General features: G+C 35.8%; 1 protein-coding gene across 1 annotated transcript in view; it reads left to right on the top strand.

Annotated features, from left to right (window-relative positions):
- Positions 1-15,992, top strand: part of LOC150086009 (calcium-transporting ATPase sarcoplasmic/endoplasmic reticulum type-like) — a 516,950-nt gene that overhangs the window by 358,367 nt on the left and 142,591 nt on the right. The window contains 1 exon segment of the mRNA XM_090374328.1: positions 2,084-2,341. Coding sequence (XP_090230454.1) covers positions 2,084-2,341 — 258 coding nt within the window.

The raw sequence follows: 15,992 nt of genomic DNA, 5'->3' as shown, positions 1-15,992 counted from the left end.
GCTATTCAGAATGTTAGTTTGATAGTTAGATTTTAAAATTGTAATTAGAATTTAAAAATTGAATTCTTAACGCTAGTAAGTCTATTTATAATATACGTAAGTTAGTTATAATCCAGTTTAATACAAATATATACTAACGAAATCAGTAGCTTTCGAGACGCGTGTCTCTTTGTCAACTGACAAATTAAATACAAAAATACTACTGATTTTGTTAGTATATATTTGTATTAAACTGGGTTATAACTGACTTACATATGTTATAAACTATGGACCCCAGTACTCCAGGCCCATTCGTTACTAGTAAGTCTGTTATTGTAAAACTATTCAGAACGTAAAATTGATATTGTAAATCTAAAAATTGAGTTCTTAAGGCTAGAGAGTCTATTATTGTTAATAGCCTGTAGTCATTTTAAACATTAGATTGGACATAACTTTTTGGATATACAGAGAAACAAAGATAACTCTTTCCAAATTGCAAATACCTACCTATTGCAGGGCTGTTACTAATACAGACAGGAACTTGCAACCCTGAATATCCTGAGCACCAACTGTGTTTTCTACAATCATATTCTATTTACTATCCTTACCCTAAAATTTCTTCCATACTCTGAGCTATTAGTGCAATACGATGGAAGAAGCGTCAATAGGATGGAAGCGTCTATTGCTTTCCTAACTTCACCTCGCACTCGCTTTATAGCCAGACATGGACTGAGGGTGGAAACAACCTATGCTTAGAAAAGTCAATACAAAAAAAAAAATAAATATATATATATATATATATATATAAGGTGTGGTCAAAGTTTGGAGACTGACTTTTTATCTTGAATTTGCAGCAAGTTGCAATGCATTAGGTCAGGGGTTGGCAACCTTTTTTGAGTGAAGAACCATTTTTGATCTGACTGAAAAACAGAGAAAGAATCGATCTGACTGAAAAACAGAGAAAGAATCTGAAGAGCCTCAGCTCAAGCTGAGGGAAGGTGTTTTATACAAATATATATATTTTTTGAAAGATTATTTATTAATACTGAAAAAACAACAAACATCCAATTAGGTATAAATTAATGACTTTTGCTGCTGAACTTCTTGAGTAATTCTCTCAACATCAGGTGAGTATGCAGTAATTTTCATCTTTAAGCATGCTGAGAGACTCGCATTGTTCAAATGGTTTCTTGGTTTATTTTTGATATTTCATGTTCGAAAATATTTGCCCACAGAAATACATCAAACCAAAAACTGGGAGAAGTCCAAACCCAAATATTTTCAATTTTATATATGTGTCCAGTAAGCTACTCCACACGTCGAACACAATTTGGTCTTGCTTTTTCAACTCCTCTATCGCCATCCATTTGTGTAGAATTTCAAGGGCAGCCTTTTGCTTCTCCAAATCCTCAATTTCAGTTTTAAGGCATTTTAGTCTTGCACTCCACGTGTCCTTGATTTCCAAGTCCTCTAACTCCATTTCAAATTGTGCTTCATGTGGGCTAAAAGTTAGAGCCACAGTTACATGTTCAAAGAGCCACAGGTTGCCAACTCCTGCATTTGGTGATTCATCTAGACAGTAATACATAGATTGCCCATTTATTTTCAGAAGTCTGAATTACCTTGCATTGAACAGAAGGTATTTCATGTTCTGTTTCAATTTAAAATGAGTGATTTTACTAAGCAGGTATTTGCATCAGATTATGTTTCAAATTAGAGAAATGTGCAACTTAGGAAATGATAAAACAGCTTTTATAAAAGATGCTGTTTGTTCTGATTTTTCAATATTTTGCAGAGTTTAAAGAGGGCTGTTTTTCCTTTGAAGATAATCCTTGCTATGACTACCTTTCAGTTTTAAAAACCAGTGCTTTAATTGTTCATATTTGTGATTAACATTGAGCTTCAAAGTGTGATAAAAATTTCTTAAAATATAAAGAGTGTAACAACAGAAACATGGTTTTGCAAGTGAGTAAAATGCAGGGATGGTTTATAATATAAAAAGAGTGAGTTTGGACTGCCTGCATATATGTATATATGTAAATTATTTAAGTGTAATCAAGTGTAAATTACAAAGTGTCAAAATTATCTGTTTTATTTATTTCAGTATAAACAAGTTTTCGAAAAAGTGGGTGAAGCTACAGAAACAGCTTTAGTAGCATTAGCAGAAAAGATGAATCCTTGGAATTTTGAGAAGAGTGGACGAACACGACGTGATGCTGCTCTTGTGGTTAACCATGGAATTCAGACGATGTGGAAGAAAGAATTCACATTGGAATTTTCTCGTGATAGGAAATCCATGAGTGTTTATTGTGTTCCAGTGAAAGTTTCACGTTTTGGGTCTGGTCCAAAAATTTTTTGCAAAGTAAGGTTCTCATGGGATGTTGATGTGAAAATTTAATCCCCCCCCCCAACTAATAATCACTATACCCTTGTTATTTAAAAAAAAAGGTTTTTGCATACTTGTTTCTGTTAATGACTGAAATATTTGTAATTTTTTATTAACTGCAAGGGAGAATTCTCGTGCACAAACAAATTATGCCAAAAAAAATTAATATACCATCGATTTTATGTCATCATCAGTATTCCTTCACCATGATTTTGACTTGGATATGCATAATTGATTATTTAGAGTTGGAAAAATATGACCATATAAACAATCTGATAAATTGTCTCATGTTAGCATGCTTTGTGCATGTACATCTGTTCATTGTAGGTGAAGTAAATGGGGTTAAAAAACATTTAAAGATATGCAGAGTACCCAGGAATCCGCTCTTAGTACACTTTTTACTGTTAGAATTTAGCATTTCCGTCTTTAGAATTAAACCACACCAAGCAGAATACTTAGGAAAAGAAGGCTTAAACTATTTTTTGCCTATACTTTGTACTGAGTACGAAGTGTGTCATATGTTTGCTTGTGTAACATTCTTTAACATGTCTACTGGATGGTAAAATTCTTATATTTTACTACAATCATATTATATTGTACTGTTAACTTTTATATTAGTTTTAATAAATTAGTATATATAACCCAAACATCCTTTTAGCATTAGCAGTCCAAATAATGCAAAAAAAGCAAGCTTATAAAGCATCAGCCGTGGGGTGCGGAAGAACTTCCCACATCACGCGTCAATTTGAATTTATGCCCTCTCATATGTGTAGTCTGAGGAAGAATGCAATCAGCATTCGTTGAGCTTGCTCAATTTATTCAAAGCCTGTAACATCTCAATTAGGTGAACTCATAGGTGCCTAGTCTCCAGACATTGCAATTTGCAGAACTGGAACCTTTCTCAGTAAGACTGCCCTTTTGTTTCCCTTCTCTGCACCTCCTTAGTTACTTTCGTGCAAATAAAATCAAAATCAAACCAACCATCTCTGCACCCTTTTCAGCAAATCTACATCCCTCCTAAAATGAGGCCTAACCATTGCATTATACAATGGGGTATTCACCTCCTTATCCCTGCTAGCAAAGTTCCTATATATCATCAACAAAACCTAATGGACCATACTTGCAGCTTGTCTAAACTGCTCAGAGAAGTTTGCATCTGAGTGCACAATTACTCCCAGGTCTTTTTTATTCTCCACTGTTCTGAGTGTGGTATTATACTGCTGGTACATTAATCTAGTATTATTGCTGCCCATACAAAGTACCATGCATTTGTCAATATTAAACTTAAATTGTCACTTCTCAGACCATTTGTCTAGATCTTGTTGCATTAGCATTCCCTGATTACTGTAACTACCCTGCCAACTTTAGTATCAACTGCAAATTTAGACATTAAGCCTGATATGCCCTCATCAGTATCATTAATAAATATAGAAGAAACAATGAGCCCAGCACTGAACACTGGGGGACTCCACTAATAACATTTGTTCAAGAAGAGCAGTGCCCATTAATAACCACTCCTGTCCTTCCACTCAGCCATTGCTTTATCAATAGCATTGCTATTGATAAAGATAAAGATACCTGTGGATATCTTTATCTTGATCTTAATGCTACACTGCTACAATTTAAACAGCAGTGTTTTATGTATAACAGTATCAAAAGCTCTCCTGAAATCTTAGTATGTGATATCAGAATTATTTTTTGCATTCCTTTATTACTGCATCATAGTATCCAGTCAGATTGGTCAGACAAGGTTTTCTGGTCCTGCAGATTTTAGACTGCCAATGTGAATAGAAATTAATCCCCCTCTTGCAGAAATTTATTTAGGCATGATTTAAGAACACATTTTTAATCCTTCACTGGGGGGACAAATGTACATGATACTCATTGATGATGTGTGGAGAAAATTAAACATGTAAAGAGTAAATTTTTTGAGAAAATTTACATTAAAAAAATGAATATCTTTAACCTCTATTAAAAAATGAAAATTTACATTTAAATTTTCATTTTTAAACAGAGATTACTCAAACAAATTCACTGAAAAAATAAATTATTAATGTGAGAAATCAGGCTGAAAGGGAAGTAGTATAAAAACTTTCAAATATAAATGAAAGGCATCTGAAATTAATTATTATCTCTGCCATTTGATGTACAATTGGCAAGAAGATTAAAATAAGTTTTGTAGGTTTATGTCCAATTGGTATTTAGTATGTATAATAATCTGGGGACATTATTCAAGAGGTGCCAAGCAATTTTGTGATCAAGTGAATTTGCACTCTTGAAGTAAAAATGGTTTCTTTATTTACAGCATTACACTAATACTCGATTAAGTAATCTTCAGTAAAGAAATTACTTTACTAGACCAGGAGGAAAAGTAACTTTTTTTACTTTCTTTCTTTTTCCTGTTTTTAATACTAACCCACTACTGCTTGGTCACAAGGTGGCACTGCTCCTGCCTCCATGTGGTGGGGCCAGTAATCTGAAGGGGAAAATTTGAACCTTCTGGCGTGAAATGGAGCAAACAGTTCCCAAACCAGAAATCCACTTGCTATATATAGATCAAAATCTGATAGGACAAAAACAAGTCTGGTTGTGTCACAGCAAAGCATCAAAAGACTGACATACAGTATGTGAACTCCAACATTTCTAATTATTCATTCAACTCAAAAACAACTGATTAGAAAACTCTTTCCATTTCTAGTGTAGAAATGCCTAGAAAGCATAATAGGTACCCACAAGACCACAAGTTGGTTGTTTAAGATAAAGAGATTCGAAGTTGTCACTACTTGACAGTCTGAGCAATCAGACAAACACCAAAAATATTTTGGTAGAACCTGTGTGACTGTTTCACCACACATTTCCATGAACATGACAAGAAGTATCATCACTGAATGGGACCTCATTAATCTATCAGATGAAGGGTTAAAACAAGAGCTGGAGGAGTCGTCAATGTAATATGAATTATGACAAAGAAGGATGGTGTTACTAGTCTCACTTGGAACATAATCCTTACTTTTGACTACCCCAAACCACCATCAGTGATCAAAGCAGGTTACTTTAATTGTCATGTTAAAGCCTACATTCCAAACCTTTGTACTGGAACAATTAAATTATTCTCAGGGTAACCTGTATAATTGTATAAAAAAAAATTAAATTTTTTTTTTTTTTTGCTTCAATTCAACTCATGATAATGGCTTTAAAACTGCAAGGATGGTTGCTACCGTTGTAAAGATTAATTTAAATTAGACTTAGACTGGGGAGTTGAAGAGAGAGGGAATAGTTAATTTAATATATTATACATTTCATTTGCTCAATTTTTGTGATGCATATACTGTGGGATAAAAAATAAGCTACAGTTTAAAGATATTTTATAATTGTAATGGTAATTCTGCAATGTAAACTGATCACAGTTCATGGCTGACAAGTTGGAGAATCTAAAACTGCAGTGTCTGAATTTCTTAGTTTCTTTTATTAACATGTTCGCTGCCATAACACAAACTTGTGTCAAAACAAACTGCAATTTTTGTGCAATGCAAATATGCATCCATTGAATGAAATGAACATAGTGGTATCAGCACACTGATTGAACCATGGGTTATTGCATTATGACTGGGATTTTGTATCAATTTCATTATCTAGAGAGTGCCCTAAAAGCTGCATACAAGAACTCCTCGACTTAAGTTTTTGCAGTAACACTTTTTTTTTTTTTTTTTTTTTTGGTAATTCGTTCCAAGACTTTAGAAGTTAATTTTTGCTATATAACTAAGCTATTTATCTCTCTAAAAGATAATTTTTATAAACGCCTTTGTAATATTTTTCTAAAACACATTTCTGGAGATTACTACCATAAAACAATTTGCACTTTCCGGATTATTGGGCTTTTCTGATAGCGCAATCTGTTATAAACGGGTAGTAAACTCAATCTTATTGCATTTGCAATAGTCCCGATAACTGGAATTGTCTGGCTTTTACGTTCTTATGGTGAAATATGTTCCCCCTTCACTGAAATCTTCAATCATATAAAAACATATATAAATTTTCAGAATCTTCTCTGTTTCATTCTTATTTACTAATTAGAATGTTGAAGGGAAAGTGCAAGTGCTGGCAGTACTAGGAATAAAAACGAAACAAAATTGATTTAGAAATGAAGATGATTAATTAAGAAGCAGCACAGTTCGTCATCTGTTGCACAGAATTGTGCTGGCAGTACTAGGAATAAAAACGAAACAAAATTGATTTAGAAATGAAGATGATTAATTAAGAGGCAGGACAGTTCGTCATCTGTTGCACAGAATTAGGTCTCTCTGCTTCAACAGTGAATACTATTTTAAGGGACAGTGCATGTATAAAAGAACATATTCAAGGATCAACGTATTTCACACCAGGGCCAGTCCGCCCCAACAGTGATCACAAAACAGCATTCAGATGCTATATCGAAGATGGAAAAGCTATTAATAATATGGATGGAAAATCAGATTCAGAAGCTAGTGCTCTGAATCTAACGGCTATTCAAGCAAGAAGTATTTATGAAGATAACGATAAGTACGGCAAACCCCAAGCCAAGTTCGTGGCAAGCAGCGGATGGTTTAATAAGTTCAAGCATCGTGCTGGTTTCAAAAACATTAAAGTATGTGAAGTTGCCAGTGCTGATTCTGCACCTGCAGATAAATTTTGTGATGTGTCGGAAAAAACCCCTTCTAAATCTCCACAGCCCTCAACTAAAGTTATAAAATAATTTTATGATTTTGTACACTTCTGTAATTTTTCCTGCACATGAGATAAACAAATTGAATAATTCTATTTCTTTTTTGCTTCTATCAAATTCAATGTGCATGGTTACGAGTGCGGAATTTCCCTAAATGCTTATTTAGGGAAATTCCGATTTGCATAGTGTTCCATAGAACACAATCCTTGCATAAGTTGGAGAGTTCCTGTACTTAGTTTTCAGAGTTTCATATGTTCATTGCTTATGTTGAAGTTATTTTTTTTCAATTTTTTCTTTGCTTACATTGAAGTTATTTTATCTAGTTTAATGTTTTCCACAAGAAAAAAGGGTAAAATTTTTTTGAAGATTGTTTTGCTGAATTTTAATTCTTTAGTTTGTGAAAAACAAAACATCATTCTTGGTGTGTGTCTACTGATAAAATTTTGTGTAAAAATAGTGTTTTTCTATCAGATTTTACCTTATGGGGTTGTTATGGATCCACAGCCTGTGACTCCAGGACTGAAAAGGAAGGCCCCGGGTGCCAAGCGTTTTTCCTCCCAGTGACAGAGTTTTCCTTGTTTTTTTCTCGTAGTATTAAAATTTTCTGTTAAGTAGCTCTACTTACTTAAAAGTACTAAGGAGAGAGCCCAGAAGAAAGCAAGTACCTCTTTCTTTAATTTAGCTAGTCATACTAACTTACTAACTCTACACTTGACCACCAAGTGGCACTGCTCCTGCCCCCCTGTGTGCGGGGCCAGTAACCTGGGTGGTAAAGGCAAACCCCTAGGGCCAAAAGGAGCCATCATGGGTAAAAGTCATTATCCAAACTCAGAGCCTTTAATCTCAAGAGCAGAAGCTTCTACCACTGACCATGACTCAAGTCAACCTAAAAGACTGCAAAGAGAAGCAGAATGTCATTAAGATTTTCCAAACTTCCTGGTGATTCATTCTCTATCCACCCAACCAACCAACCTGTGGGTAAGTTATCACCATTCTTAATTCAGAAAATCTTGGAGTCTATTGCTGGATCACCAAAAATTGGTTAAAAGACTGCAATCCGGAGACATTCTGATAGAAACAGCCACCTCAAAACATTCTGAGTGGCTGTTAAAAAAACAACATTTGGTCGGTTGACAGTAGAAATTACTCCTCACAAAACACTAAATTCATCAAAAGGTGTCACCAGCAAGTGGTGCCTAATTACAGTCTCTGAAGAACTATTCCAAGAACTCAGCAATCAGAAAGTAATAAATGTAAAACGGATCACGACTAAAAAAGATAGAAATCTTACTCTAACAAGATCCATTATTCTGACATTTAGCACTCCAGGTTTACCCTCCTCTATTAAAACGTTATTTAAACTGTCGGATTCGACCTTGCATCCCAAATCCTGTTCGTTGCTTTAAATGTCAGAAATACAGTCATTCCCAGCAGGCTTGTCAAGGGGAAGCCATATGTCCCATCTGCGGCTCTAAAGATCACACCCAAAAGGATTGCTGAGTCAAAACCCCTGTTTGTTCAAACTGCAAAGGAAGCCATCTAGCCTTTTCCAAAACTAGTGAGCTATGGATAACAGGAAAGAAAATTCAAAAATACAAAATTGAAAATAGTCACTTTTCCTAAGGCACGTAGACAAGTTATGTCGACCATGCCTAGTGGTCGTTCTTATGCAGCTCACACTCAAAACTTTGTTTCTACTGCAGCTCAAACAGATGTATCAGTTTGCCTAACACCTCTCTAGCAAATTGGCTTAAATCTACCCTTTTAACCTTTAAAAAAAAATAGTTCTCCAAAAAAAAACTAGCGAAGCCACAAATACTTTATCAGCCTTCCTAGTCATACCCCATCAGTCCCAGTTGAAAAAGAACAATTAAAATCTGAATCACTCAAAAAAAAATGGGATCTCCCACCAACAGTATGGATGTAGATGAGCTGCTAGATAATGAGGAGCCCATTCTAGAACTCCATGCAGATAACACCGTGGATATTGGATGCCCCACATTCTCAAAAAAGGACTGGAAAAAATGTCCAATGTACAAAAAAACAGTCAGATGAATCATCCTCAGGTAAACCTAAATAATTCATAACATCATACAATGGAATTGCAGAGGACTAAGCAGTCATTCTGATGACTTAAGAGATTTAATAGCGCAATTCAATCCCATAGGTGTATGCTTATAGGAAACATTCTTGTCACCCCAAGTTTTGCCAAAATTTTCAATTTATACCATTTACAGACGAGATAGGAACTCAGAATCACCTGCACGTGGAGGAGTTGCTATTCTTGTTAACGCCAACATACCATCCAGGCCAATCCAACTGAGAACTACCCTAGAATCTGTGGCAGCTTGCATTGCAGTTGGTACATCATTTACCATTGTTTCCATTTATATTTTGCCATCTGCACCACTTCTGCTTTCAGAACTTGACAACCTCATTGCACAACTCCCAACTCCAATTTGTCTTTTTGGTGAGTTTAATGGGGATCCATTGTGGGGATCTGCCACAATGGATAGAAGAGGCAAATTGATGGAGGAATTCATGCATAATAATGATCTTAATTTATTAAATTCTGGATCTCCTACCTATATCCACTTAGCAACCGGATCTGCTTCTGCAATAGACTTGTAAATTTGTTCACCAGCCATATTTCCAATCATGACATGGTCGATATTAACTGATCCCTTTAACAGTGATCACTTTCCAGTTGGAGTTACCCCTGTTTACTCGCTACAAACAGGGGTAACTCCAAATCCCAATCAACAATCCAATTGGCAGTTTAAAAAGGCAAACTGGGGTGGCTATTCTGCCCAAAGGCAAATTTGCCTCGCTGCTCTCTCCGATACTTCATTGGAAAGGGAAAGACATTTCTACTCCTGAAGAAGTTGCGAAGCAGAATCATTTGCAAAAATCTCAGCTTCTGCCACCTATGCATCCACCTTCCAGAACATCAAAGCAGGTGCAGAATGATATAAATTAAATTCTTCACGTGCCGCTCAATCCCGTACAACCAACCATTTACATTAATAGAACTTCAAGAATCATTAAACAGATCTTCCAATAGCACTGCAGGTCCAGATGGAGTTCATTACATTATGCTAAAGCATTTACTTGGAGAAGACTTGAGAACCCTATTAATTTTTTATAATTGGATCTTCTCTGAAAATGCCTATCCTTCTTCATGGCACCATTCATTCATTATTGCCTTACCAAAACCAGGAAAAAGTATGCTAAAGCATTTACTTGGAGAAGACTTGAGAACCCTATTAATTTTTTATAATTGGATCTTCTCTGAAAATGCCTATCCTTCTTCATGGCACCATTCATTCATTATTGCCTTACCAAAACCAGGAAAAAGTCCCTCCTGTGTTGAAAATTACAGGCCAATATCTCTTATTAGCTGCATTGGAAAAATTTTCCAAAGGATGGTTCACACTAGGCTCACTTACATCCTGGAGTCAGAATCTCCTTCCAGATCATCAGTATGGCTTTTGAAAAATAGATCAATCCTAGATGTGCTCATTAAAGGAGAGTCTCATATCCGCAATGCCTTTGTCATGAAACAACATCTGGTCATGGTCAATTTAGATCTTGAAAAGGCAATTGATAACTACATGGCATCATGGTATTATTATGGATCTTTACCATCTGAGGCTTAGGGGCCTTTTTCCGGAAATAATTAATTTTCTTGCAGTTGTGTTCTTTTCAGGTCCGATATAAAAACGTACTCTCTACATCTCACATTCAGGAAGAGGGAATCCCGCAGGGATCAATACTTAGTCCAACACTTGTTTTCAATCCGAGTTAGCAGCATCACATGAGATATCCCAAAAACCATTCAGACTTATATGTATGCGGATGACTGTACCATTTCCTGTCAGTCTCAATGTATAAATACCATCGAACGGCAGCTCCAACTTGCCATAACCAAAATAGAATCCTGGACTTCACGGAATGGCTACCGAATATCAGAAAAGAAATGCACTGTCACTCACTTTTGCAAGAAACGAGCTCTCCATCCCGAACCTGAACTAAAAATAAACAATACTCCAATCTCACTTGTTAATACCGCAAACTAAATTTCCAAGCACACACATCACTTATTTGAGAACTTCTTGTATAAAGCATTTGAATATACTTCAATCAGTCTCATCTATGTCATGAGGAGCTGATCGGTATACTTCACTGCATCTTTATAGAAGTTTAATCTATTCATGGCTAGATTATGGTTGTCCAGTGTATGACTCTGCCAGGAGCAACTTTAAAACAGCTAAATGTGATCCATCACAGTGCTCCGAGGACTGTGCTGGGAGCTTTCAGGACTTCTCCAATCCAAAGTCGATGTATTGAAGCACATGATCCCCCCATTACACCTCCATAGAAAAACACTACTGCTCCACTATGCTGCTAAGGTCTGGCATCTACCATTGCACCCAAGTTGGGAGTATCTTTATAATACTCGTTGGGAATCCTATGAGAGCAAGCCAAATGAAAATAGATCTGCCCTGCTCAGGATCAAAGAGCTTGTTCAGACTTGGAATGTCAATTTAAATGAAATTTTCCAAGACATAACTACACCTGTTGCTCCTTGGACATGTGTTTGTCTCTCAAGACATACACTTCCTCTAGTGGGGGAAAAATATTATACCTCCCTATAATATCAGACAGTTACATTCAGCTCATGCTACTATGAACAACCATGCCTGTAAAATTTATACGGATGGTTCCAAAACTGAGAGTACAGTAGGTGCTACAGCTGTTTTTCCTTTATGTACAAGTTCAGCCACACTACCGCTTGCTTGCAACGTCTTCACCGCTGAATTATATGCCATTAAGTTAGAGCTTAGTAAGATTATTGAGCTTTCCATCTCATCTGCCATAATTTACACAGATTCTCTTAGTGCTGTCTCTGCCATAAGGAAGAATTTCTCATCCTACATTGAAACAGATTCATTCCCAGGTATTCACTTGCAGTGTGTCCAATCGGTCAATCAGTTTTTGCTGCATCTCTAGGCATTCAGGGAAATGGAAGTGCTGACTTTGCCGCTAAACATCATCAACCCGCTCTCTCACAACATCGAACGGCTACGATAAATGGTCACAGACCTGGAAAGGTGACACCAACAATAAACTTTACCAGATAAAAGAAGATCCAAAGCTGTGGCTGTCTGGCTTCCGACGAAACAGACGAGAGGAAGTGGTACTGGCAAGACTCAGAATTGGACACACTCATCATACTCATCTCTTTCTATTATTTGGAGAAAACCCACCACAGTGCTCATCCTGTCAGTCGCAACTTATGGTCCGTAATTTTCTGGTTATTTGTCCTTTACATTCAACCATCCAGTCAAACACTTTTCAGTCACTCTCCACGTTTAATATATCACCTGATTTATCTCATTTCTTAGGAAATGAAGCAAATATTGAAGAACTTTTATTATATCTAAAACATTGGCTTATACAGAAGCATATAATATAACCTCTCTTACAATATGCTTTTTGTGAATTAACCATTAAGAGACACAATTTGGCCTTAGTAGCCCTTGTGTAGTTAAACCGGACAACAACTGAAAAGGAAGAGGGATGAATAGTATGTTGAAATCGATGACATTGAATCAGCTCTTCATCATATGTCATCTGATAGTGAAATAGAATTCTATTCAAGAGATGCAAGATTCTGAATCTTGTTCATGTGCATCATCTATTGACATTAGAACTACAAGCAACAGATGCCGGTGTTACTTAGAGTGATGATTCTTCACAAATTAAATCCATTTACTACAAAGCACTGCCTACTTATTTCGGCCCCACAGAAGTGCCCCAAGGCACAAATAAAGGACCCTCACAAATATAAGCAGCAGCAAATGTTATTAAACTGCAGATTGATTGAAATAAAGCTTGGATTACAGTGGAAGTGAGGAGAATATTATATAATATATTTCATTCAATTGAAAGTTTTTTATGATGCATGTACCATGCAATACAAAGTACTATAAAGCCTATATACCCTTCTATACTGTACTCAAAAAGTATTACTGTTACTAAAACAATGTGAGGTGAGAATTGTAAGGTCATTTTTTGGTAAAAAAAAAAAAAAAAATTTGAAAAGAGCCACTGTTATCTCAAAATTGATTACACTATTTCTTATTCTTGTGGCTGCTGTGACGTCATAATTGGTCTTAAATGCTTCCAAGGGACCATCAAAACACGTAGAAAATTTGGTGAGAATGACTTTTCCCTCTTGAGTAATGCTTGAATGTTCAAAACTAGTATAGATTGGAATGAAATTTTTGTGGGAGCTAACAGAACATGTTCTGAAATTTAGTCAATCTGATATTCATTGTCCTTTTCAAGTAATGCCCAAACATCCAAAATATACCTCCATTTGATTATATAGTGTTAAATTTGGGGGGTGCCAAATTTCTGTTAATATGGTTATAATGAAGTTTTGGATGGCTCAATAAGAGAGATTTGAATTTAAAATATTTGGGTCTTTTAGAAAGACCTGAATATAAAATTTTACAAAAATTCACTGGAAACTGAGTTGTGATATTGTATGGTTGGATGGATGGACACAGTGGTGGCAAGAGGCACTTTTGCTCATTTGCAGACACCTTAAAATTTTGCATAATTTTGATGTTTCAGTGTCTCACACCCAACAGTGTTGTGTATATTTTCCAATGTGTAAATACCAATAGCCACATTTTTCACATTGCTGTGGATTCTAGATGACTATCCTTTGTTACAGTGGATTTGGCATATTACTTGTTTTGAAAGGCCTGGGTTCACATACCATGCCTCTTCAACCAGGCCTATAGGGTAGCTGATTTCAGGGAGATGAATCAGGTCCCTCAGTAAATTATTCCAGGTATTTCAACCCACATAGCATCCAAATCAGCCAATGAATACACTTTTACAGGATAATGATAACAGTAATTAACATGCCATGCAAACTGTGCATTATGACCCATTTGCTAAAACAACCATAGATTGCAACAATCTTATGTCGTGATTGTATTATATTATGTGATGTTTGTCCTGGATAGCAGAGTATCCTTATATTATGTATAGAGATGTATATCTTAATTGCTGATACAAATTTATAGAAAATTGCTATCAACTATTTTCTGTCATCTCATTTAGTCAGGCTTAACCCTGGGTGCCAAGTGTTTGTGGCCAGGAGATTTCCACTGTGACTTTAAAATGTGGACTCTGCTACTTTTCCTCCAATTGGACTCCCATGCTCATCCCACCTGATCAGAAACCAACCCAATCGTGACATTTCTCACCCCAAGAGGATGAAAAAGAATAATATCCAACAAGAATTCCCTTCCTTCCTCATAATACATTCTCTTATGAATCAACCTGAATCAATCAGTATTTTGAGAATGCTGCTAGATCTCACAAGATGGTAAAAAGATTGCAGTCAAAAGATTTACTCGTGGAAACAAGATAATTTTATTTGGAATCTTTGCTTAAACTAACCTTTGGAGGAATTTCTGTTGAAGTTATTCCACATTCTACTTTGAACACTTCTAAAGGAATCATAGCAGAATCGGAACTGTTGGATGTAACCGAGGATAAAATAGTTAAATAATTAAAATGTCAAAATTCATGCACAGTGAATTTTGATCTGTAAGGATGGTAAACTTGTAACATCATACTGACCTTTAGTATCCCAAATTTGCCTACTAATGTAAAAGCCAATTACCTGAATTGTCACATTCATCCATTATTCCAAATTCAATATTGTGCCAAAAGTTAAAATTGAACAAAAAGCGACCTATCAGGAGATGAGAAAATAAATCATACCAGCAAAACCAAAGATCTTGTATGCTGTTACCACCCAAAAGCAGCAATCAATAGCAATCCAGACAGAGGCTTCAATTCCACTGAATGTGTCTCTTGGTGACTGCACAAGACACATTCAGTGCACAAGATCTCAACAGTGACACAAGAACAAAAATCAGTTGCCTAAGTTAATATTCCAGTTTCAATCTCACCTACTGCATCATCCGTGCATCAGATGAAGTCAAAAGCATTCTAATCCCAAAGACTCAAAATGTACAGGAAATACAGATGTTATAAGTATCCAAGACAAACCATTTCTAGTGATCCATGTCCTCTAAAGCCAAATAATGCAGCCCATTTTGCAGTGGAATTGTAGAGGTCTGAGATCCAGTGAAACTGTAGACAAAATTGCTTACGAGAAATGGACTTGACACTGCAGGTGTTGCTTGCCCCTAAAAACTATAGTTGCATCCTCTGCTCATGGAGTTATAGCCATTTGATTGGTAACAAAGTTCCCTCTTGACATATTCCCTTGCAGACATCATTGGGAGCTATAGCCATTAGAATCAACAGGAATTTTACTAATCCTTGTCTCTATATCTTTACCAAATTTGACAGTTTCTTCTAAAGAACTTGATGCACTTATATTGTAGTTACCAACTGCTTTCTATTTGTTAGATAATTTTAGTAGGCATCATCCCTTATGGGGATTTGCTTGCATAGGTAACAAAGGGCAAATAAATGATTATTTATTAGGTAACTACAAAATTATCATTTGGCTGAGAAATGCATTCAAATTATGATTTGAATTTAGGTCATGTTTCATGTAGAAACACTAACAATTGGTGGAATGATGCTAAATGTGACAAGAACAAAGTGTAGAACCTATATCAAAGATATCCTACTATCATAAACCTTCTAAATTACAGGAAACTTAAAGCTGGAGCACGAAAAATTAGATGTAAAGAGGAACACCCCTCTTGAACACATTTTGCCTCCACCATCACAAAAGATACAGGCACCAGGTTGTTCTCAAAAGAAAATACAACATAATGGAAAATACCCTCTGATTCTCTCTCTACAGTTTTAAATTCAAATGGACAAGACCAGTCCGATTATAATATGCTTTAGCTG

This window comes from Mastigoproctus giganteus, chromosome 5, assembly GCF_048544385.1.
Source record: "Mastigoproctus giganteus isolate SK-2022 chromosome 5, ASM4854438v1, whole genome shotgun sequence".
NCBI lineage: Eukaryota > Metazoa > Arthropoda > Arachnida > Uropygi > Thelyphonidae > Mastigoproctus > Mastigoproctus giganteus.
Note: the sequence above shows the minus strand (reverse complement) of the source record. Positions and strands in the feature narration are given on the sequence as shown.